General features: G+C 47.2%; 1 protein-coding gene across 6 annotated transcripts in view; it reads right to left on the bottom strand.

The window, feature by feature from the left end:
* Positions 1-4912: 4912 nt before the first annotated feature.
* zgc:66433 (uncharacterized protein LOC321250 homolog) overlaps positions 4913-25068 on the bottom strand; it is a 35338-nt gene continuing 15182 nt past the window's right edge. For 5 of the 6 annotated variants that reach the window (XM_035409367.1, XM_035409366.1, XM_035409365.1 and 2 more), the window contains 11 exons: positions 24165-24241; positions 20384-20552; positions 19526-19658; positions 18297-18455; positions 16497-16544; positions 12509-12667; positions 11967-12084; positions 9726-11678; positions 7976-8109; positions 6791-6824; positions 4913-6508 (listed from right to left, as the gene is read on the bottom strand). In XM_035409367.1, the coding sequence (XP_035265258.1) occupies positions 6342-6508; positions 6791-6824; positions 7976-8109; positions 9726-11678; positions 11967-12084; positions 12509-12667; positions 16497-16544; positions 18297-18455; positions 19526-19658; positions 20384-20552; positions 24165-24231 (3141 nt within the window). In that variant the 5' untranslated portion in view covers positions 24232-24241 and the 3' untranslated portion in view covers positions 4913-6341. Of the gene's footprint in view, positions 6509-6790; positions 6825-7975; positions 8110-9725; positions 11679-11966; positions 12085-12508; positions 12668-16496; positions 16545-18296; positions 18456-19525; positions 19659-20383; positions 20553-24164; positions 24242-24777; positions 24917-25068 lie in introns of those variants that run through there. The other variant, XM_035409368.1, reaches the window with a different exon arrangement.

The following is a 25068-nucleotide window of genomic DNA, read 5'->3' as shown; positions in this document are numbered from 1 at the left end:
AGGCAGCCGTGACCCAATGACCCACATAAGCTGTCTTTGCTCCGCCTTTTCGGAGGACCCTTAGAGGAGACCGTGGGCCACCGTGGCCTCTGTGGGCTGAAGGAGCACACGCATTAAATGAAAGAGACAGGCTCGATTTGAAGTCCCTCTGCCTTAATGGAAAATTAAATGAGGCTTATGCAATGGCGACGGTTGTGTTGGGTAACCTTGAAGAGGGAGTGGAGTGCTAAGAGTGAAGGAAAATGATAAATCCAGCAAGATTCTTTTCTGGGGAGCTACAGAAGCAGAGTAAATCAGAAAACAGAGAGTTAAATTATACAGAATACTGGCAACTGTCAACAGTACTCCCAGTTCAAACATTAATGACTTTTATTAACTTGGTTTTGTCAAATAGCCAAGAGTGCAAGTTTTGACCTGTGGTAAAGACAGAAATAATCTAGACAAGAACCTGGGTCTCATCAGAAGCCTTCCCTGCCTCTTTCCAAACTCAGATCATTTACCACAGTCCCTGGGCCAGAATCCCTTCACATACCCCAAGTCAGTTTTATTCTTTCCAAGTAGGGTTACATAACCAAAAGGATAAGGTCACTAGATACAGTGGTTGCTATGGGAACCTGGCAGCTACACCTATTCCTGCTAATAACAAAACACGCATCGCTATGGACAGAAGTAGGCCAGAGCAGTGGATTGTGGGATTGGGTGTTACCTAACTCACCCAGAAAGGGCCGCTGGGGAAGCTGTGCGAACTGCGTGATGGAGCGTGACGCCAGTGTGCGCGGCTGTGGAAGACGGCTTGCGTAAGCAGCGCGTCTGCATATATAATGCTGGACTCAGACGCGGGCACAGAGACTTTCTCTCTACGCAGGCACCCTCCCCCGCCCCAATCTGTATCTTGTACTCTTGCTGCTTCTGACACTGCCTCAGTACTGTGGTTGTGTAATTTGCCGACAGCCTGTCACAATGTCTAATCTTCCAGCCGCGGTAAAAATAGAGGCCTACTTTTATTTGTGGCAATCTATTATTTGTGAATGAATTGGGTTTGCGCGGTCATGAGGGAAGTAAAAATAAAATGCGTCGCTCAGTTTGCGCCATGGGATAAAGAAACAGAGCTATGCATTCATATTTACGACTAACGAGAGAACTGTGAATTAGCCTATATATTATGACAGATTCATTGCGTAAACGGTGTTTATAGTTAATCCTACAATCATCACAGTAAAATGTTCTGCTCGCAATGTAATCAAAATGGGCGTCTCACGCACAAACATAGAACAAAATTGGCATCTGGGCTCACTTTAACAGGTAATTTAACAAGGAAATATACAAAGTATATAAAGTTAGAGTAGATAACGTTATTAAATCGTTTCAAATGTGCACTGACAGTTCTACGATGTTACTTTTTTTTTTTTTTTTACTTTAGAAGTTAGATTTTAATGATGATTTGACTGTTTCCGAGCATTTTTATATATAGGTGTCCTAAAATGTTACAGCTACCAGCGTCCTGAAGCAATTCTACTGCCACTAGACTCGGAATGGCACCAAATAAATAAACCAGCGCTCGCTATCATTTTCAAGTTAGCCAAGTTAGCCAACCCCTGTCTTGACATCATCCCTATTGTTCAATTCCGATTAGTCCAAGTTGTAGGGGCCCTATTTAAAAATGTTTTCTGACACGGCTAGACAGCAAAACCTAGTTTGACCAACCATCTTTTTACGCGTATTTCTTCGACAAGACCTTGTCTACCATGTAGTAAGCCTATATGGCATTTTAATTTTACTGTACTGTTTTTTTTATTATTACGTTGGAAAGCAGACATGCGCCACCTTTTGGATTCTGAATCGCCGCTGCGAAGTATGGAGAGCCAGCTAACCTGCTGCTACATGTTTTCTGGTGGCTAAGTCACCGGGAAACCTAGCTATAACAACGAGATATGTACTTCTTCGCTAAGATCCTATCTACTGTAGTAGTAGCGTAGTATAAAGCGTTTTAGGTTTACGAATGAGTGTTTATTTTATTATTATTAACTGTGAAAATGGGGACATGAGCCTGGTCAATTCGAGTCCCAACTGCAATGGAATTTTTAAGCCCCTGGCGCTAGGTTTGAAAAGGACGTTCTGGCAAGTAGGCTACAGTGTTTTTAGAGTACATATTTAATTTAATTAAATGTCGCATCCCATAACAATACAAGTAAATGCATACTGGGATGGTAGGTATGCCTTGCCTGGGCAGCATGTCATATCCTACCTGTACACCACTGTGAGTTTGGCACTTTTTAGGGTTTCCTGTGGAAATAATCACAATGACCACAGACTCTCAGCACTTAAAAACATTAACTTCTGAACCTTCTGGCCTCATGTGAATAGACAGAATTCACAAACAACTTCACACATTCACACAAGCTAATAATCTTAGAAACACTGGGTAGCAGTGAGTCCACAGAGAGTCTGTGGTCATTGGGGTTATTTCTCCAGGAAACCAATAAAATTGCCAAACTTTCAGTGCTGTATAGGTATGGGGCATGTTTGGCGTAACTTAGTGTAACTTGGCGGGATGGCATACCTGCCAGGTATGCCATCCCGCCAAGTTTGCATGTTTAGAGTGCTGACCATAACTAAGGCATATTTATTTCTTGAAAATTAGGGCAAGTACAGAGATATTAGGAGTTATAGCCTAGTGGCCCATTACCGAATACCGGTGGCTCAGGTTGACCAAGAAGGCTTTTTTTATACCTTTTGTCTGCAATTGATTCTTTTTCTCCAAATATATAAAGTCCGTTTGTATAAGCTGGCCAATCTCAGTATTGCTGTAGAGCTCGGAAACTTGTTTTACCAGCCCGGCTGGCTCCTTTTCACTCCATCAACTGGCTATGGGTCAAGAGAACAATACTTAATTTGCAACCAGTGACACTATATCCAATAACAAGATGCAAGATCATTGGGTGCATTCGCATAACAGAATGGTGTCTTAGCAGGATAAACCAGCAGCTAAGCCGGTCAGGAGGATCTTTTTTTTGTTTGTTGTTGTTGCAACTTGCTGCCCGATTCACGCGAAGTGCTGCCGAGAGATTGGGAGCCAACCTGAGCCAACCCGGAGCTAAAACGCGGTGCCCATTTTTCACGGAGAAACGCTTTCCTCGGTGTAAAGAACGTGTTATCTTCGAGCAGCTGGGAGTAATCTTCGCCGACGCCAGTGCTGCAAAAGCAGCCTTATCTGTTGGCCTCGCAGCCGAGGCCACCGAACAATGGAGATTTTATGACTGAGTGCGTCAGCTAAGTCCCCCCCTGACCCATTTGCTTTTTGTTCACTGGAAACATTTACCACGTGCCCGGTCTGACGAATAACTCCACTAAGAGAGAAAAAAAAGGGGAGTCAATGTAGTGCGGCCTTCTTTCCGGGGGGTGAGTGGGGGGGGGGGGGCATGAGTCTTAATAGTCGCCAAAAAAAAACGAAACAATAAAACGTCCGTCTTTTTACATAGCTTGGTGCCATAAAGACAAAACTTCAGTTGCACATCGACAGCAGAAGCCTCCCACGTGCATAACGGTGACCCTGCTCTGTGCCCGATGATGTTTCATTCAGCGGACTTTAATGCAGCGCTGGATATGAGTAATGTGGTTGTGTAACCTGGAACATGTCATGGGAGATTAGTGACACAAAAGGGAGGCCAAGCCATTGTATTTCTGGAGAGCAACTGTCTACTTGTCCCCGGTCCCTCAGTGAAGTGTGACCATATTTGATGCTGATAATGAACTGGCCCTGCCTAAACTGCATTTTATGTTTATTGTGCCAAATGCTTTTTTAACAGGGGGTTTACAGACCCCCCCCCCCCCGAGGGTCTTTGGAGGTACTGTAGGGTATCCCTGAAGAGACTTTATATGCAGTGACTATATGTAGATCAAGGAGTATATTTATAAATATAGAAACTTTAAAAAATATATAACTTATAATGGGGGTCCCCTGGATGCCTTTGAGCCTGGATGGAGATCCCTGGGTCAGAATAGTTTGAAATCCCCTGCTTTAAATAAGCATCCCAGTGCAAGAGAAGCTTAAGAATGGAATTTTGTGTATGACTCATTGCAGTTCAATTAATTGAGAAAACCTGCAATTTGGAGAGCCCTCTCCATTGAACAGATGGATATAAACTAATAAAAATGCGAACGTTTAAAGAAAATGGTTCCAAGCAAAGAATAGAGTGCCAAACTTTCAACGTGTATTTAGTCACATTCCAAAATGAAAAACAAAATTAACACCAAACACCAAATGAACCCCAAAAATGAGCACTTTTAATCCACAAAAATAAACCCTAAAAGCATTTGAATATTATCAGAGAGCCAACACAGTAAGGATGTAACAGGTGCCTATTAGTTACAGTAGTGCCTGGGTATTATATCGACCTAGCTTCTCTTTAAAATGAGCAGGATTTAGATATCCTGACCCTACCCTTTGCAGAACAAGGCCCCATTTGTTCCTCTGGCATAGGCTACCAATCAGTCAACTATAATTACAAAAAGAACAAATAAATACAATGGTACTATTTATCCCCTTCAAAGGTTGCATAAACTGTTGTAAAATGAACATTGATGTCATACAAGATGCTATTGCGCCCTCTACTGAAACACATTTGCCACTGCAGTTCACAAGATATTTGTGAATGCATAATTCTTTCCTATCTTCCATCATATGGACATCAAAATTTAATCCACAGGAGACTCTTATAATTATAAGCCAATAGATTTTGATGGTAAATATCGAAAAATTCTGGAATATGGCATGGCTAGGTGAGGGGGAAGCTGTTATCATTATGTATTCTTGTATTATTTTTTATATTCAACTCTACATTTAAAACAAATGCAACTATAATGGATTTACAGAGCATGCAGTTAAGGTTGAAAAATAAACACACTGATAAACTTTGTGTAGCAAATAGTTTATAAAGAATACAAAGTTTATTAAAATACAGTTCATTTTCCTGCCACACAAAGACTGTTGGAAGGCATTTTTCAAACATTTTGACTCAAAGTCCTCATGTTTTAAGAGAAAAATAAAACATCAAACATATGTAAACTTTAAACACAACACCCTTTTGAGAAACAATGAACCAGATACTAAGAAGAGAAGTGACTGGGGGATGCTTTTAAATGTGTAAGATTTAGTACTGTAAAAAAAAGGTCAGCGAGAATACGCCATTTATCCAATTTGATGAACTTCCATTTTTGTGCTTTTCTATCAGAATTTACAGCCATTCTTAGATTTTAAAAATTAAATCGTATAAATTATCTCCCCATTGAAGCTTTTATTGAAGAAGACGTGTGCTAGTGCACTGTAATACTTTTCCAGGCTGTATATCAGATATTCAATTTAAAAGTGGGAACAATTCCACAAAACCTCAGCCCATGTTTCTTTTTTATTCCTACGGGCTTTCCTCCAGCGTGGGAACTTCCGTGCTGCTCATATGGAACTGCAGGAAAAAACAAGCTAAAGATTGAAAAATAAAATTTGCCCAGGGGAAGAATACAGCACATATATGAAATGTAGGCATTTTCCTCGTCCTATTTTGACATAATAATAATAATATTAATAATAATAATAATAATAATAATAATAATAATACATAGTATTAATATGTGATATCATTATCATAGCATGTATAAACCATTATAAATTTAATAGTTTAATAGCAATTGTAGTAATTGCATCATCTTTATAACACAATATTTCTACTTGAGACAAACTGTCATTTCATGATCTAGAGGCAGAAGGAGGATAAAAGAGTGAAACAGAGATTTCGTTATTTGCATCTTTTTACTGCACATATTATATACAAGTCACAAATTTATTGTGTTTGCACTTTGGGAGGCGAAATACAAAAATAGAACGCAAAATACATAAAAAGTACACAAAAAGTACATAAAAAGAATAATAAATACAGAGGACCCTCCAGCAGGGACTTTGTTCCACGTCGCACTGTGTTTTTTCCCTGAAATTCAAGATCAAGGCTGGTGACTGAAGAATGTCAGCATGCGTGCGCACGCAGAGAGACGCATGTGGACACCTGCGCTGGAATAAAAACATCGCCGTAACCCCGGGTAACCCCGCGTAACCCCGAGCGACGCCGCGCGGCCGATCGCGTCTAACTCGCTGCTATCTTTCCATGGGCGAGGGTTTGACATTCCATTTCAAGCAGAAGCCTGCGGGCGTTACGGAATAGAGTAAATATAAGACATTTAAAAAACGAAACAAAAAAAAAAAAACACTGTATGTGCAAATGTGTTCATGTTCGACAGTGGGGGTTGGGGTGGGGAGGGGGGTGGGGGCACATTGAGCAGTCCTGTGTGGATATTCACTGCACGATCTGGGGCATCTCGCTCCACGCCTTGGCCTTCTTTTTGGCCAGGGCCAGCCAGGGCGGCTCGTCCTGGCCCGCTTGCACAGGTGGGGGGTGTGGCGAGGTCCTCTTCCCGTCCTTCTCCGTGGCTGCGGGTTTGGAAATCTCCAGGGAGCAGGATACTGTGGAAACAGAGTGGAGGAAGATTCACTATGAGCCATTTCTTCCCAAATTAAAGTATGCGTGTTGTAACACACTGAAATAGAACAGTTACTGTGCATTTCAGGTACTGTCCACAGGGAGACATAGTGTTAATTAAGTTAATTATGCACAGCTGCACTATAGCATGATTCACAAGAGAACGTAGCCTGTATTTTCATAAACAGTCAACAGTCAAAGAAACCAAGAAATATGTATTTATGATTAGAATTTTCAGGTGTGTGTAGAATGGGAAGGGTACTAACCTGTAACAGGTGAGGTTGAAAGATTGGCTTCATCCTGCAAGCACAAGATTAATAAGAATTGAGTACAAGACCTCAGGGCTACCATTAAAAACTGCACAAAAATACACATTCAAAAATACACATGATGCAGTCAGTAGTAAAGATACAAAAGAGGTCCCTCGTGACTAGCTTAGCAAAACTGTAGTGCTGGTGAGTGGCCAGCAGGTGTCAGGCCTGTCACCAAGAAAAAGAAATTACTGAGGTTGCACCGACATCCAGCTTCAGGAGAGGTCATGTGTGAGTCAGTGTGACAAACCGGGCCACTGCATCGAAATTACACAGTAATTTAGAAAACCCTTCTGAGATAGTATTTGGAAAAAAAACTTTTTTTTAAACCCCAACCTTGCATCAGGCAACATCCAACGCTGCATCTCACAACTATCTGGTTGAAAACTGAAAATGTGTTCTCGTAACATGCATGAATACATTATTTACATCATTAAAATAAAAGGTTTTAGCGAAAAGGGGGCCTTAATCTTCACATAACGGTAAGGTTCTACCCACTCTAAAACATTGTTTTCCAAATTTACAACTGCACAGAAACTGTCGCTTTGTACAGTGATACACAGAAAGGGAGGCAGCATTTCATATCAATGCACAGAGAGTTATTGGCTTGGACTAATATTGAATATTTCATTTAAATGGTCTGTATAAGCCCTAGAGCACCTGACACTCAGATGCAAACCAATAAGATTAAGGGATTAGCCAAGCAGGAGTAACAGAAGTAGAAATGGATGGATTTTTACCTCTGAGCCAGTGCTCTAATGCTGAGTTTTAGCAAGTTCACATATACTAGTCAGGTTTTGAGTGAAATCCAAAGCAAACATGGCCTTGCAACAGTGCTTCCAAAATTGAGGATTGGGAGTTCTCCATTGGTAAACTGAAGGGAGTGAATGCCTTACTGTACATAACACAACATTCTGTTGACATCTACGCCTGTTAAATTAAGGTAAACACACATACACAGGACACAGCAGTTTCGATATACTGTATGACCAAAAAAAAAAAAAAACAAACAAACTAAAAAAACTCTTTCCACATTTGAACATATGTTGGGCTATATTTTAATGAAGATGGGTCCCAGGGAACATAGTAGCTAATTAAGTGGATCGTGGGGTCAGAAAGTTTTGGGAATGCTCGCGCTACCTTCTCAAGGGAGCCTTTCCGGGCAGGGGTCTCCTCTATGGGGTTCTCCTGGAAGCTCTTCTGTTTCTGCTTGGCGACGGAGATCCAGCTGGGCGAGGTCCCTGGCTCTGCGGCTCCCTTACTGAGCGCTGCGTCTGGAAAGCACAGGAGAGGCTGAGGCTGGAGCCTGATGATGCGACCACTCGCGCACACATGCGCACACATGCACAAAAACGCACACACGCACAAACACAAACACACACACACACATACAGACACACACAAACACCCACACGCACGTTCACACGCACACACACACTCTCACATATACATGCATACACACACGCACACTCTCACATACACATGCACGCACACACACACACACACTCTCACATACACACGCATACACACACGCACACTCACATACACACACAAACACACACACACACACGCACGCGCGCGTGACCACACTCACACATGCGCGCACACACACACACATGCACACACATGCACAAAAACGCACACACGCACAAACACACACACACATACAGACACACACAAACCCCCACACGCACGTTCACACGCACACACACACACACACACACACACTCTCACATATACATGCATACACACACGCACACTCTCACATACACATGCACGCACGCACACACACACACACACACACACACACACACATACACACGCATACACACACGCACACTCACATACACACACACACGCACGCGCGCGTGACCACACTCACACATGCGCGCACACACACACATGCACACACATGCACAAAAACGCACACACGCACAAACACACACATACAGACACACACAAACACCCACACACACGTTCACACGCACACAGCAGTGCTAATTAAATCACATATTTTAAATTATGATGGATTCTGACGTTTCTTAGGTTTCCAGTAGAATGTATTGATTGATATGTCAAGATCAGAAAAACATAGTGGCATTGAGAATACATGGCCAAGGGAAATAATTTTGTTTGTTTTGGTCAGGACTTTCAATTTAATGGTGGCTGCTCAGCCAATCGAAGATGCAGGCAGTTCCACACTAAGGCCTACTTGTGGAGGACTGAGATAATACAGGCTGTTTAAATTTGGGATGGTGTGGACACCTGTATATATATAAAACAAGAACCACATATTTGAAAACACGCAGCAATACTAATATGCATAAAACAGTAATGGTATCATGAACCCACAGGGTCAGCAATTATTTCTAGGAAGTGCTCAGAGCATTGCTCTCTTTCTTAGCATATAGCAACTGGCCTTTGGATAGTCCTGAACCCATTTTAACATCTTGCTGACCATGTGACTCCAACAGGCTCATACAAGGGTTTAATTATGTGCTATTACTCTGGAATGAGGTCAGTGGATTTACCGCTACCCACAGACACATATAGACACAGTGCTTTGCTGTGGAGAGAACATGGCTCTCTTTACTTACTTTTAAAAGGAGCACAAAAATCTCAAACTCAAAGATTTTCGCTATCCAAGTCACAGATAAGAAATGGCTAGGAGTAAATAAACATTTGTCCTTTTACAAACAAAAAATGAAGAATGATAATTTTTTCATGGTTTGGTGAGTTCAAAGTTAAGGACAAATGTTTACTGAATACAGGCTAATGTCTGGTTTTTGTGATCATAGGTTTACCTGCTGAGTCGAAATTGGCTCTATTGTGTCAATATTCAAAGCCGCCATCCCTTGTCACAAACAATAATTTAGCCACGTATGGGTACCTGGTGTTTTCCTGAGCTTGGAGGCACTGTCTTCCAGCGGGTCAGGCTTTTTGGCCACGGTAGGTCTGGCGCTGGGCAGCCCAGATTGGGGGCGTCTCGCCGGTTCCGCCGGCTCCACGGGAAGCCCAGCCACGGGGGCGTCCCCGGATCCCTCCGCACTGTAGCGGAGCAGGACCGGGGTCCTCCTCAGCCTGATCCCGAACGGGTTTTCGGCGGCGCCCGCGTCCTGAGCAGGGGGCTGTCTGAGAGGGGAGAGGGGCGTTGGGCTCTGGGGCGGGTCAGGACAGGCCGCTGGCTCGGAGGCCGTCTCCGGGGCGGCCTGTTGGAAGGCCTCGGGCCTGATGGGCGAGGCGAACGGGGGCTCTTTGGAGGTTCCGCCGGAGAGAGACCTCTGCCAGGCGGGCGCGATGGTGAACCTCGCTCTGCTGGGTTCAGGAGCGTCTCGCACGTTCCCACGATCCTCTTCCACGCTTGGGCCACTGCTGGGTTCCTCTGTGTCCTGCCCTACGCTGATGTCAGCGCTAGGGGACGGCTTGTGCTCAGGTGAGCTGGGTTCCTCGCTGCTGGGGGAGAAGGCTGCCCCTAGTGGCTGGGGTGGGGCGGTGTCGTCTGTGACCTCTAAGGTGAACAGCTCTGTGTTGAACTCTGACCTCTCCACTCCTGCTGTAGGTAAATAAGACCAACTGCCTGACAGAAGGCCCTGGGCACCTTCCTCCCCAGAGTCCAGGTCCCCAGAGTCCAGGTCCCCAGAGTCCGGTTCTGGCTCCACCTCCTTAGTCTCCTCTGGGTCTTCAGGCTCATTGATGTCTGTAGCCACCTCCACTTTCAGATCGTCAACATCTTCCTCATCATCCTCTACATCCTCCTCCTCAAACTCTGCTGTGGCTTTTTGCTGAGGGGCCTCTGGAGCTATCCCTACTCCCACTTCCATTATTCCCATCTCTTCTCTGACCTCCACCTCCTCCCCCTCCTCCTCCTGCTGCTGTATTACCATCTTCTCCATTATCACCTCATCTTCCTTGATTACCACTTTATCTTCTTCCATTACTGTGTCTTCCTCCTCTACCTCCTCCACAACTGGTTCCTCCACTACTGCCTCTTCCTCCTCCACCTCCTCTGTTACAACCTCCTCCATAACAACTGCGTCTTGTTCCTCCACCTCTTCCACTACCGCCTCTTCCTCCTCCACCTGCTCCACTACTTCCTCCTCCTGCTCCTCCTCCATCACTTCCTCTTGCTCCATCACCTCCTCCTTCAGAACTTTCTCCCGTTCTTCTGCTTCTTCTCCTTTTCCAGCAGGAAGGTCTGCCTCTTTTTTGAGGGGAACTTCAGCAGGGCTCATCACTTCAGCCTCCTCATCCTCATCCTCGTCCGATTCCACACTCTCCTCTTCCTTGACCAGCTGTTCATCTTCATCACGAGAACCAAGGCCGCAGCTTGTGTCAATGCTGGGGGAAAGAGTGCCCTCCTCTTGCTCATCTTCTCCCTGGTTTACAGCAGGTGAGGAGGGCGGCCGGTCCATCGGATCGTCGAGTGGGTCCTTGGCACGCGAGCGCTCACCCTGGTCCGCGCTGACCTGCAGGTCCCTGGCATCTGGCTTCAGCACAAACGCGGAGGTCAAAGGGCACTCCAGCGAGCTCAGCACCTCCTGAAGCAGGGACCCCGCCTCCTCAGCCGGGACCTCGCCGTCGGAGTCCAGCGCTGCGTCGGCGTAGTGTCCACCAGGGGGCGCCAAGGACACCGGGGATTCCTGGAGATCCAGGGCGAGGTCTGCCTCTGGGAGAGACTTTTCCTCATCCAATTCAGCCTCGGAGGAGGAAGAGGACACGCCCCCGGCCTCGGCCGGATCATCTGGAGCCCCGGGCTCCTCCGCCATCGTCCTCGAAGCGGGCAGGACCCTGGGGGAAACTTCGGCCTCCTCCCCACCAGCGTCAGTCTCGATCATCTCCACGTCTGGAAGACAAGCATCCACACCCGTAACAAAGCCGCCATTTTACCACCATCAACAGCCCAATCGCAAGTCTGAACAAAAGCAAGTCACCTCAAAGTTTATCAGTTTCAACTAATAAAGGCCCAGTCACATATTTATTCATGCACTACGTCATTGACACATTCAGTTATTCAAAACATTTCATCCACAGTTGCACTTCCCAATTAAAGGTATGGAGGTGAAAAATCTTCATCCTCAACTCGACTCCACGTGGAATTATTATGAATAAAGCTGCAGCCATAATCGAGTACCTTCATTCTTCTCCTCCGCAGACAGCTCTGTTAAGACCGCACTCGATGGTTCTTCTTCTACTCTGAGCGGCACTCTCCCACTCAAAATCTTCACCTTGCTGCGTTCAGGCACCTCCCTCTGAAACAGAACATTACCCACTTTTCAAACTATTAACCTGCATGACAGACACAGCCTCACACCACACCGTAAATATTTACCGCCAACAGAATACGGAAGGCCCCTTGAGTTGAGTTAGCTTCCACATCAGCGTAATGTGTTTTAAATTACACGAGGGGTCCCTAAGGTGCCGTAATCCAAAATACACAGAGAGAAGTAGCGCCGAGTCAAAAAGAGAAAGATGAAAAAGACCTGTGAAGCACCAACAGGAAGACGAGCTAACTGGCCTCTACGCTGAGGACCGTCTCCTGAGGGCAGCATGTCGAGGCTGGGCAGGTCTGAATGTGTGACTGGCCTGGGTGGTGTGGTTTTTGAGGGCCTCTGTCACAGTGATTGGAGAATGCTTTTTGGGGGGGGGGGGGGTTGTTAGAGGGAGGGTCCTTACGCTGGCAGGCTTCCGCTTGGCGCAGGCCCTCTGCTTGACGGCGATGCGATGGCGGGCGGCTGAGTTGTCCAGGCAGGCGGCGAAGTTGGCGGGCTCGCTGAAGTCCAGCGGGAGGCAGTCCAGCGGGCTGACGGGTCTGGACGAGGCCTCCAGGGACATCTACCGGGACACGGAGAGCCAGACTGCAGTGCGTGACTCACCGTACGGCACGCAGCCGTTTCACAACAGAACATCCAGCTCCAGACAAACAATGCTTCACTGCCACCACAGCCAAACAAGGCTTCGCTACTGAGGACTAGGCTGCACCCTGGAATAATTTGTTTGTACTGTGACTTACTCAGAATTCTGCATTACAGTTCTGACATGGAAATGGGAACGGTGCCTTGACGTTTTGTTTATTCTTTTTAGTCTTATCTATCTACTTTACGTCAACTAACAACGATTAATGGAAATTGAAAACCCAAATTTGTTTTAAGGTTGTATGAATCCAAGCATAGCTGTTTTGTTCCCCAGACTAATCAAAGTGAGTTTTATGAAGTATGGACGTTCAAACAACCAGGAATATGTACTTCTTACAGAACGTCAAGATCTCCAAGAATGGTACTTTGGAGGGGGAAAAAAAACCTAAATAAACAAATAAGCAAAGTAGTCATACAAAGAATTCACTCAGTACTCATCTAAGGACTGTCTACTCAAAAAAGGCATTGAAAAAGATAACATGGGCATCCACTGTCAAAACAATTATCTCAACAAGGCAGCTTGAAGTAAATGCCCTGTTAAGTCCAGATATGTGTTGAATGACATCGGGCAAGCCAGTGACACAGCTTTTTTTTCCCCCCCTCCTCCTGAGAATGACCCTTGACGCCTTTCTTTCTGCAAGAATCCTCTTAACGTTGATCTGGGAAAGGTTTCAACTGCTCACTGACAAAGACATTCTTTGAGTTGTTTTCCTTCTTTTCCGTTTTTTGACAAAGGAAAAAACAAGTCACGGAAGAACCCTCAGCTGGACAAACATGCCGTTACGGGCAGCGGTACTGACCTTTTACCACCCTAGCGCCGTCCAAAAATACCCTCTCTTTGAAGTCTTTGTGCTACATCCTTGTATTTTTCACTTAGTCACACAGCCTCCCCCTTTCTTACCATCTACTACACTGTTAGTTCCTGGCTATTCGCTGTAAACAGAATTCACCTGACGTCACCAAAAATTCCCGATATAGACAACATATGATCTCATTCCTGGCACAGAAGCCATATTTGTTATTTTTTTGTTTTGCATCAACAAGCTGTGGATGAAATAAGCACTCCGATACATGGACGTTAGCATTAGCGTCACTGCTGACGTCTCAGAGAACAGAGCAGGTGAGATTTCACGTGGCCTCAGTGAGGTGGCTACGTCTGCAGTGTCCTCCCGTGTTCCTGCCTGTTTCTGTTCCAGGTTCGGCTAGGCAGTCAGAGGGGTGTAAATACGCCCGTTTCTAATGGAGAGTCAAGACCACTGAAAACACCCGTAGAGCATCCACACTGAAACTTCCCAATGGCTCCCACAGTCAGCACAGGACAACGAGGCCTTCAGAAATTTGCCTTGGTGAAGAACTGTGAAGACTCAGCATCGGAGCCCCAGAGGCTGATGGGAACACTGTCTTTGATTTTTTTATAAAAGCTGGAAATAACGCTGCCTTTTCATAGTGCCCAAAACACTCTCTCTCTCTCTGGTTAGAGCTCAGGTTCAGCCAGAGGGGAGCTGCCAGAAGTGCAGCTGACCCCAATTTTGAGCGGGGTCGGCTTGCGTGTGTGTGTGTGTGTGTGTGTGTGTGTGTGTGTGAGAGTGTGTATGTGTGCGCGTATGTGTGAGTGAGTGTGTGTGTGTGTGAGTGTGTGTGTATGTGTGAGTGTGTATGCATGTATGTGTGTGTGTGTGTGTGTGTGTGTGTCTGTATGCGTGTGTGTGTGTATCACATGAGGGCACTTGTTAGAGCGCATGCCCGCATGTGTACATGTTGTATGCTCGTTTGTTTGTGCGTATATCTGAATCTTAATCCCTGTGTCTATATATTTGACGAATGCATAGTGTCGTTTCTTTTCTCTGCAGTATCTCCACCACGCCAGCAGCTGGCACTGATAGTAATCCCAGGCAGTCCTGTCCCATTGCTCGACTGTATGCCCTCCCAACAGACAGACTCACAGGAGATCTCTCCCCACAAGCCCTCTGCACCACAACAACAAAAAGACTCATAGCTTATACCTAAGACGGTCAATTAGAGCCCAGCATTGGGACCCATTTGGGGAGTAGAGACTAGAGACTGCCAGTTATCTCACCTCTGCCTTCAAGCAATCAGCTAACAATATGAGTTGAGTTTTTCGGGCCATCCCAGAAGATTCCTCTCTTCACATCTGTAATTCTGTAAGGACTTAATCACGCCTCCTGACATTCCTCGCTGCCAGCAGCCACTGGGAGCGCAATCGAACCGCAAATTTGTTTTAAGCGCTGGCTGAATTAGATAATGTCATTTACAGGCAAAGAGAAATTCACCGGGGTACGAGAAACCAGGACTGGCGGGCGAATTCCCACAGACCCATTGCTTTAATCTGCTCCCCCCCCCTTGCTGTCGATGAGTTAGCCATGATACAAAATCAGCAACAAAATGGCAGCCATCCTTACTCCTAATTTCTCTCTTGTGACACCCCCCCCCCCACCTCCCCCATATTCGTTGCAAGCTGCATTAGTAGCTCCTGAGGCCTGCTGAGACCATAAAAGTGGAAGAGCGTTTGCCAGGAACAAAACCAAGCATTTATGAATGTGTCCTGTCAGGGCTGTTTACTAGTCACATGCTTAACTCTTCAAAGTAAACACGTTCCCTAGGGTCCATTTTAAAGGATTGAATTTTCCCCACAATATAATCTCCCATGCCGTCCTTATCCACATGCACACACAAACAGATATAGAGCTAATGTACTGTTTGTATGTACAGTATGTGTGTGTGTGAAGAAGAAAAAGGAATAGGGCCTCATGACATTTAGTTTAATGAACAAATAGGATGCAAATGATGCCTTTTGCTACCACTTTTACAGCAGGTTTGCTCCTTGTAGCATCGAGCACCATATACTGGTGAACCCAGGTATCAGCTTGTGTGTGTGTGTGTGTGTGTGTGTCAGACCTGGGTCAAATACGTATTTGTTTTGGATTCAAATACTTCTCTCTGCTCTACTGATCTTGCCCGGTGTACTTGAGCCTGCCAATATGACCAGAAGGTGGGGTTTGCATTTTTTGAGAGTTCCAATACACCAGACAAGATCAGTAAAGCGTAGAAAGGTATTTGAATCCAAAACAAATACGTATTTGACCCAGGTCTGGTGTGCGTGTCTGTGTGTGTCAGTGCGTGTGTGTGCACGTGCGCATGATCTGTGCTCTGACATGCAAAGCGTCAGCCAGTGATATATGGTTCTGTAATGAGGCTCAGAAAAGTTCTTGTCTTCAGACAGTCCTCAGAATTCAGAGGTCGTGCTCATGGAGTCATCCTTCATCTCTCAGTTACCCTGGGGTGCGTCAGCTACAGAACCCCATAGCTGTACTACAGGATCATCCCTAAGTATCACTGGGGAATTATTTGGTTTGAGTTCCGTACACAAAAGCTCCTCCCCCACCCACCCACCACGCGCACTCTCCATTTTCCTTATAAATTACTACAGCATGTCACAGTCATATCCAAATGAAACGGAACAGCTTGCAAATGTCAACTTTTCATAAGCTCCCAGCTGATCTGTTAGAGGGAGCGTGGCAGTAACCAGTAACACAAAATGGGTGATGGGAAGCCATCATTCACAGACTTCAGATTTCAGCTACCATGTCTCACAGAGGAAGTGCGGGACAGGAAGTGCAGGACAGGACGTGCACGCTGTTCATTTGTCAGAGAGGCTCCAGGGAAGCGTTCTCTGCGGACACGCCTCTCCGCGTGAGCACGGGTTCTCAGGGGGGTGGGGACTCGGTTACCTGCTCATCCTCGCTGTCCGATCCCTCCAGGCTCAGCGAGCTCGTTCTCTGGGCCGGGTTAGAAGACCGAGGACAAGGTGGGGGTGGGGGGGGCGGTGGGGTGGGGGTGGCAGAAAAAGACATTTCACAATTCAACATTTCACAAGAGCAGAGGGAATAATAAAACTATTCCAGAATAATGTGAGCGAGGCTGGCACGCCAACATTTACTGCGCTGCTAAGCTAACGTGGCAAACATCAACAGTGAAGAAAAAAGTTTTCCTTTTCAGCTCCAAAGCTCACTAATCTAATGCCCACAATGTTAGCAGTGTGAGAAGGCAAGGAAGGGTTTTACTGTTTAGGGGTTTATGTAATGTGGAGCAGATAGGGTATTTTAACTGGGAGGGGGGCACACGGCATTCCTCTGCAACGTTTATTTCTTGTCCTCTCTGGTTCGAACACCTGATCACACACAGCAACACCTAAGAAAATGTGACACGAGCTGGTCTTTAAATGACACCCTTGTGGCTATCGTGGAGTGTCCCTGTTACCCGACTACATTTCCCTACCTTCAACACCATTTAAACTGCCTGTGCCTCAGGTCAGTGGTTTAAATACTTTCCATGTAATAACTGCATGCAGTGTACACCGGCTCAGTGCAACTGTACCCTGACTTAAGCTTAACCAGTCCTGCTTGTACAGGCCCTGCCTCTTCTTCCAAAACAGCCCCCCCCCCCACCCCCGTCCCCCAATCCTCTATAAACCTGAACCTGAACTCTTTCTCACAATGTGTCGGTAGCTACATGGAAAAAGTTTGATCACCATGGAGATTTTGCTCCTGTTCCTAATTATTAAATCAACAAATTTATGCTGAAGAACCTCCAGAAAGTCCGTTAAAGTAGCCGCAAAAAGTCGACCGTGAACACAGGGTTCACCCCACCGGCTAATCAGCAGACAGATGACATATTCCTACCTAGAAACTGCCTAGGCAACACACTATACACAAGCCTCCTTTTCATGCCTCACTATCTCCCTTTTCTTGGAGGACGCAACTTCTTGGGTCCTCCTGCTCGCCAGTATCTTCATCCTGCAGGGCCTCTAATTGGTTGGAAACCACAATTTCAAAAAGGAGGCCAGCCAGTTGGACCTTCAGACAGTGATCCTTGCCGTCGAGATGCTCAAACAGCAGGCAGTGAAGGCATAATAATTCTCTGTGTGCGAGACATGAAATCCCTGTGCGGCTCACGTACGCGATTGGCCGCATATTTTAACCCCTATGCGCAGCAGGCAACTTTCCCAGAGTCTGACTGCAATGCCGCCAAGTCACTGACACCAAGTCTCAACAGTGCAATCGTACCAACAGCACAAAGGTACCTCAAAAACATTACAAAGCGCAAAAGGGACAGAATGGTCAAATTATATCAACCTCAAGCCTGTTTTTCATTATAATAATGGTAGTTAGCAAAGGAGTGCATTCATACTATTCCCAATGCTTAGTCCTTTATTATTTTTTTGCTCTCGTGAGCATGGAAAAATCACAAAAAGCTCCTTTGCTAATGATCGGAATGCCAAATTAGCTAGCCCACTGGCTAGTCAGTATGCTATCTCTTTACAACACTAATAAACACAAATGAAACACTTTTTTTTCTAGTGTGAGGGGGGTACTACAGGACTGTTGGGAGTTTTTTTGTGTGTGTTCGGGGGGTACTGTAGTATTGTTGGGAGTTTGTTTGTGTGTGTAGGGGGGGTACTGCAGGATTTTCAGGAGCTTGTTTGTGTTGGGGGGGGTTGGGGGGGGGTGGTGTTGACGGAGAGGCCCTACCCCCTGGGAGGACCCCGTCAGCACGGTGTGCAGGGTGGAGATCTCCGGGGGGCTGCAGGGCAGGCCGTCGTCCTCAGAGAGGGTCCCGCCGTCCTCCCCCTTCTTCCCACAGACGAGGGACTGGGGGGAGCCCAGCCTGATGGCCTGCTTCAGCTGCAGCTGCAGGGGGTGGGGTGGGGGGGCACCAGCGTGTCAGTGGGGACCCCACACAGACGCCCACACAGGTGGTCCTACAGGCCACACTGATAAACTCCATTCAGCCACACTCTTCTATTCAGGTGTAGTATTTGCTGCATTCCACTCAGTCTGGAACACTCATCTACAGTCTGTTAAGTTAGATTTTTTTCCCCGCATGCCAGAGTCTCCTGCGTGTCTCATAACGCAGGTATGCATCCTTGTATATTGCAGTCGTTATGGGGAGAACAGCTGTGATTTACACACAGAAATAAAAACCAAGACGGTTGAGGACAGGACCGAGAGTTAAGGAAATACCTAACGTGCCGTAACCTGAGAACGGACGAGGCCGCAGATCTGACGCAAGGACTGTGGAAACGTACGAAACGGGCCCAGCTCAGCAGCGCACCGCGAGGCGACTCGATAAACACCGGAAAGATCCGTAACTCCCCGCTCCCGCTCCGAAAGAGGGCTCGGCCTTGCGAAACGTCGCCCCCCACCCCCCCCGCCCCCCTCCCAGATGCGTTCCTGCCAGCAGAACCCACGGCGCCTCCCCCGCCGGGGCAGCTAGGACTCCCGCTAGCGTCCTGGTTATTTTTCCTGTCGTTGCCGGAGCTGAGGAAACATGTCCTCGCAGGACGGGTCAGACCATCGGTATGCTGTGGTGAACCTGCCTCGGACGGGACGGGGCCTGCCGCAGCCCTGAGTCATTTCGGCAGCCCCCCCTCCCCTTCTCTGCCCTGGATCGTACTACTACCCGCTCCTCCTTCAGTGGGCGGGGCCGGTAGGCGCTAGGCAGGGGATAGCGGGGGCCACTCCAGGCGCAGCTCTGTGTCCTTGGGCTTAAACGTTAGCCGCTTATTTCCACCCCGGGGCGAGCGGTACCAGGGCGGTAATGCAGATTATCTCTCTCTCCTGCCGCCGCGAAAACACGACCCCGAGCTCCTGTTTGTGAACTCCCGCGGCGCGGGGCGAGTGGCATGGCCCCTCCCCGCCTCTTCCCCCGCCCCCCCCCCCCGCCACCCCGCTCCCCACCGAAGCCCAGGGAACTTTACCTGCAGGGACTTGACCTTCCCGTGAAGGCTGTCCTGGGAGGACGCCAGGCCGTCGTTGGCCTCCGACGAATGGGAATCGGAGACGAAGACGCTGTCGTGTGACATGGCCTTGCTCCCCATGTTGACCTTTGAACTTTTGAAGAACAAACAAAGGAGGGAGAAGTTTAAAGAAACGTGGAAATTTCAAGAGCTCCAGTGAACTGAAATGGTCTTATCATCTTGTCTGGCTTGTATGATATAGCGGTCGCTGAATCATCAGAGACATTATGAGTCAGAGCCAAGTTTCCAAAGAAAAAGTCAGAAAAGTGAATCACTATCGGTTCTGAAGCGACTATGCCTAATGAGTGGAAATTCACTTACAGCTAACGCATGAAAAAGTGCAAAATACAGCTGGTTTATTATGAAGAGGAGTACGTGGAAGGCAGAGCATTAAGCCCCTGATGTATACCTCCTATTAGGAGAAAATTGTGTCTTTACCGTGCACGATAAAGACCTTCAGTGACAGTAATTTAATCAGCGTTTTCACTGTTTATTCTGAGGGGGGTTAAATGGTGTATACGTGGGACGCCAAATAAACTTCTCTGCCCTTACATTACCAGACCGCTTCAGCAATCCATTCGATAGGCATATTCACGCTGATCTACACACATTATTAACCTTAAAGTCAATTTGAATGCCAGCAGGGGGACACTGAACCATATAACAAGTATATGACTGTATCGGAATTCTCTCCAGGACACAATGAGTCCTTTGATTCGCTGAGAGCCGCTGAAAGAAGACACAGAGTACTGCCCCAGAGACAACCGCTCTGCTGACGTACCGGACGGCGAATACGGTCACCGCAAACAGCGGTCTTACCCAGAGTCCTCGTCTGCCTCCGAGTGGGCGGGCGGGGCCTCTGGGCCGTTGACATTGTCGCTCGATTGGCTGGATTTCAGAAGGTTCTCCTCAGGTGTGGCGGGGGCCTCTTTTCTCTTCTTCTTCACAAAAAAGTTCTTGAATGTCTGAAATTTGGACTTCTTCTTCGCTGAAATACAAAGTGTTTATTAATCGCTGTGCCTAGAATTTCCTGCCACAGAACCCAGCATGATTTTCACAGCTCTTTCATATAAGCAGAAAAAAAAAATCCAAATGATCCCATCATTAATGACTTACAATCACAATTCTCTTGTATGCCAATGCACATTCACAATTAGGCTCATGGCAGTATATAGGCCTACTTGCTAACACATTGGACTAATTATAATGTCAACCTGGCCAGGCATAAAAGAATGGATCAAAAGAATTAGGCAGCTTCAGCAGATCATAAATGATGCCTCCGAAGCCCAGTAACACCTCTACCCCCAAACTCATTCAGTTTCTAACTGTAAGAACTGACCTCCACCCACGATACTGTATTACAGTAATGGAACACAGCACGGGCCTAACTGACAGCCAGACTGTGTTTTAAATGCATAAATGTACTCTTGGAACTATTACGGAAACTGCCAGACCCTGACAGAAGATCACAGAGTTCTTCAAAGAGCAGATCTCGTGAGGAATTTCACATCAAACAGCGGTCTTGCGTTTCAACCCCGAAAACTAACTCCCTCCCACACCTTAAACTCATCTGACCAGCTGGCACAGTGCTGGCACAACATCAACTATGCCTCCTGAAACAAGCCCCCCCCCCCCCCCGCCTCACTCCCCCCTGCCCCCATGCTTTGTATTCTCACCCACCGGAGCAATTAAAACCCTGCAATACTCCTCTATCATCGCAGACGTTTTATCTGCTCCCCCATGCAGTCTCAGAACGAAAGAGTAGTCTGCCGTCGGAGCAGCAATAAACCCCAGGTTGTATTAATGAGAGGGGCGCTAAGAACACTCCCCGCGATTTCATTACCATTAGCACTCACTCAAAGAACACTCAACACCCGCCCCCCCCCCCCCCCCCCCGTAAATCCAAGTCACCTGGAACCTTTAATCACTGCCTTTATTTTCCCTCCATGCCCTGAAATGCGTTGCGCAGGAATAATAGCCTGCAGAAACGTTATCAGCTGATACAAATACAAGGCGGCGCTTCCTCTGGAGGAAGCCATGTGTTGTTACTCCAAAAAGTTTACATTCAGGGGAGAAGAAAGGCCAGCTGTGACGGAAAAGGTCAGGCTTATTAGGAGCTCAGAAGAAAGACGCTCAATATTTCGAGATGGGAGGATCACGTCCTGTGCAACTGTGAAGCACTGACCTTCTGTCAAAAAAGCACGGCACTTTATTAGTCTGCGTGTGCAGCTCAAGCCCCGAAAAGACCAGAGGAGACTATATTTATATATATAAACCCAGACAATCCTTCTCTGGCTCGCATGCTCTGAAAATGCTCAAGATCCAATTACAGACAAGGTCTGGCAGCATCTGAGTTCTTTAAAATAGGGGGGGGGGGGGGGGCGGTCAGGAAGGGCGAGGAACCCGCCTCCCGGGCACAAAAACAAAAACAAAAAAACAAAAAAAAAAATCAAACACAGCCAAGGAGGGCGACCGCAGCTGATGGCCGGGCAGTTTGCATGAACGGATGGATTTGGACCGCAGAACGACCGCGCTGTCCTCTCTCTGACATCCCGCCAGGCTAACGTCGTTGCGGCGTGGCGGGCAGCGGGGGCCACAGGGGTTTTTTTCGGGCCCTCTGGATCGAGCCACGAAGGCGGCGTGCGGACCGCTCTTGGGGCACTCCGGCGGGAAAACCCACCGCGGACACAACGGCCCACCCCTGCTCCCACTTAGTCACCCAATCAGATTAAAGCAGAAAACCGTTTACGGCTCGTCCTATGAGAACCGCCGCTGTCAGGGAGATTAAGAAGGGGCGGGCCGCTTTTTTTTTTTTGTGGGAGCACCCTTCAAGTACAGTAATTCAGTTTCCTAGCACAGAAGAGGCCCTTTCTTTAAGATTATGTGCGTAATTACATAACTCAATCCGGTTCCACATTCGTAAGTGGCCAGTGGTGCATGCTCCCTTGAGACTAGCATTAGACTAAGCATTAGAGGGTTGGATTTCAGCCACCAGTTTCGCTTAGCGTGCACAATCTGCTTCTCAGGTTGCTCTGTACAATTTATATTCATGTTCAGCTGCCTCGACCGGGCTGGACTGAGTACCATCCGACTGAGTGACAGGTGGAGGTAGTGGCTCAGCTGGCTCCAGGCCCCACCCACGCGGACAGGTAAGCCGCGAAGGGATTGCGGTAGCGCGGATCGCTGGCACGACGACGGCATGACGACGGCTTTCTGGTGAGATTCCGAGGGGCAATTAAGCCAGGGGCAAATCCTTGATAAGTGCAGCCACGGGGACGGCCGCCGCCCCCCCATCCGGTCCCCACCCCCAAGACCCACGGCCATGCACACCTCCACCACTGACAAACCATTCATTTCAATAGACCCCGTCTCTCCCCGTTATAAAATAAATCCAATAGAGGGGATTACCTCTCCAGTAAGTGTGACACATCCTGAAGGAAATGGCTAATCCGGCTGCCATTTCCTGTCCAGTAACAGAGCGTGTCTGACCTTGCCGTACACGCCTTTCCTGCTCCAGCCAGAGCAGACAGAGCCAGATAGAGGAGAGCTTTGCTTTCGCTCAAGGACTCAGGACCGCGTATGACTACCAGTCTCTTCGTTTCACTTCCTCTCTGTGAGCTAGTGAGCTTCGCTGTGAGCTTCACTGTGAGCTAGTGAGCTTTCTGTGAGCTAGTGGGCTTTCTGTGAGCTAGTGAGCTTTCTGTGAGCTTCACTGTGAGCTAGTGAGCTTTCTGTGAGCTAGTGGGCTTTCTGTGAGCTAGTGAGCTTTCTGTGAGCTTCACTGTGAGCTAGTGAGCTTTCTGTGAGCTTCGCTGTGAGCTAGTGAGCTTTCTGTGAGCTTCGCTGTGAGCTAGTGAGCTTTCTGTGAGCTTTCTGTGAGCTAGTGAGCTTTCTGTGAGCTTCACTGTGAGCTAGTGAGCTTTCTGTCCCAAGAGACTATGTGTGCACTATGCGGCACTGAACACATCAGAACAACACTTTGGAGCATACAGTACCATCACCTAGAAACCATTTATATCATTTAAAATGTTCTACAATATGAAAACAGTATTTCAACTGCCATTGAAACTATTAAGGCAGCCATCCATAAATACTTGTAGAAAGCCTCACCACTCAAAGCACAATGAAAGCATCACCCAAAGTATATATTCCATGGCATTACATAAATCCAGAGCAGGCCCTACTGCTGTATAACTGAAGGAATAAAGCTTGCTTGAAGAGTTATATATATACTCATTAGGTAATAAGGAAAGCAAATGCAGAAATAGCCTTTCCCTCAAAGTTTTCACTGAGCATAATTTAAACTCTGCAAATTACCTAGTATGGGTTTTAAGACAATAGGAAAACACAGGGAGACTGCTGGTAAATCTGAATTACTATAATTTATACTTGGATTAAGCATTTTACTTCCTTTGCAGTTGTCAGAGACTAACCAAATTTCTCAAAGAGGACAACTTCAAACAAACAATGTTCAAGCTACACTGAAATAAGACACTAACATTAGGCCTAAATCGGCAGCAGACCACTCGTCATCCTTCAAAGCACAGCCTAGCATGCCCTCTGGAAGCCCTACACAGGAGGGAAGCCTTAAAGCTTTTACCTGGACACTCCTCCGGGGTTTCTGCTGTCTCCTGATTGGCCGTCACATTTGGAAGTCCCGACGCCATGCTGTCGTCACTGCCGGAGACAGACAGGCATCAGTTATTTTTGGAACAGCTAGTGGAGAGGTACCTCCGTCAGACTGACCCCTCTACTGCCCACCCCCCCCAAAGCGGCACGTGGTTTTATCCCCCCAGTTGTGTGTCTTCCAGAGGACTCCCTCTTCCTCATCCTCCTCCTCCCGCTACGAAACACAGCAAGTGCTGTTTCAACACCCCCGGGCAAATCCCGTCTGATAATTCCTAAACCTACACAGCGCGTGGTTTACGGCAAAAATATCACTGTTACATAAAACGCAAACCCGGCTGAGTAAATTACTAACGTTACGACAGTAAATCTGCATCTGCCTTGACCGAACACTTCTCACGAACAGCCCAGCTGACTAAGAATGTTACATAATTGCAACGCGGGCTAGAGGTTAAATGGTGAAATATACAGCTACTATCCGTTTAACCCCGAGAACCCGTCATGGATCTCTCCACTGGACAATAATACAGACAGACACATATTTCTGCTCCAACACAAAACACAAGCAAAATTAACAGAGCACATACCATAGAAGTATCAGCTTTACCCTAACTGGCAATTGCACGTTTCAAAAAAGACAATTCAAGTCACTGCGGAGTAAGAAGACTGGGTTCTAAAGGAGATTTGGGGCGAGGAACAAGTTTTAGGCGGTGACAAAAGTATGCCGCTTTATCACGGCGGGACAAGGCCGACTGATGATACGAGTGACAAACAGAGTACGGCGGCAGGAGGGTTGGGGTTGGGCCCGGGGGGGGGTGGGGGGGTGTGGAGGGTGGAGAACAACACCCAGCCGAAAGCAGAGGACGGCGCTCTCTCGC

Source organism: Anguilla anguilla, chromosome 3, assembly GCF_013347855.1.
Source record: "Anguilla anguilla isolate fAngAng1 chromosome 3, fAngAng1.pri, whole genome shotgun sequence".
NCBI classification, from domain to species: Eukaryota; Metazoa; Chordata; class Actinopteri; order Anguilliformes; family Anguillidae; genus Anguilla; species Anguilla anguilla.
This window is presented reverse-complemented; position numbering and strand designations above follow the sequence as displayed.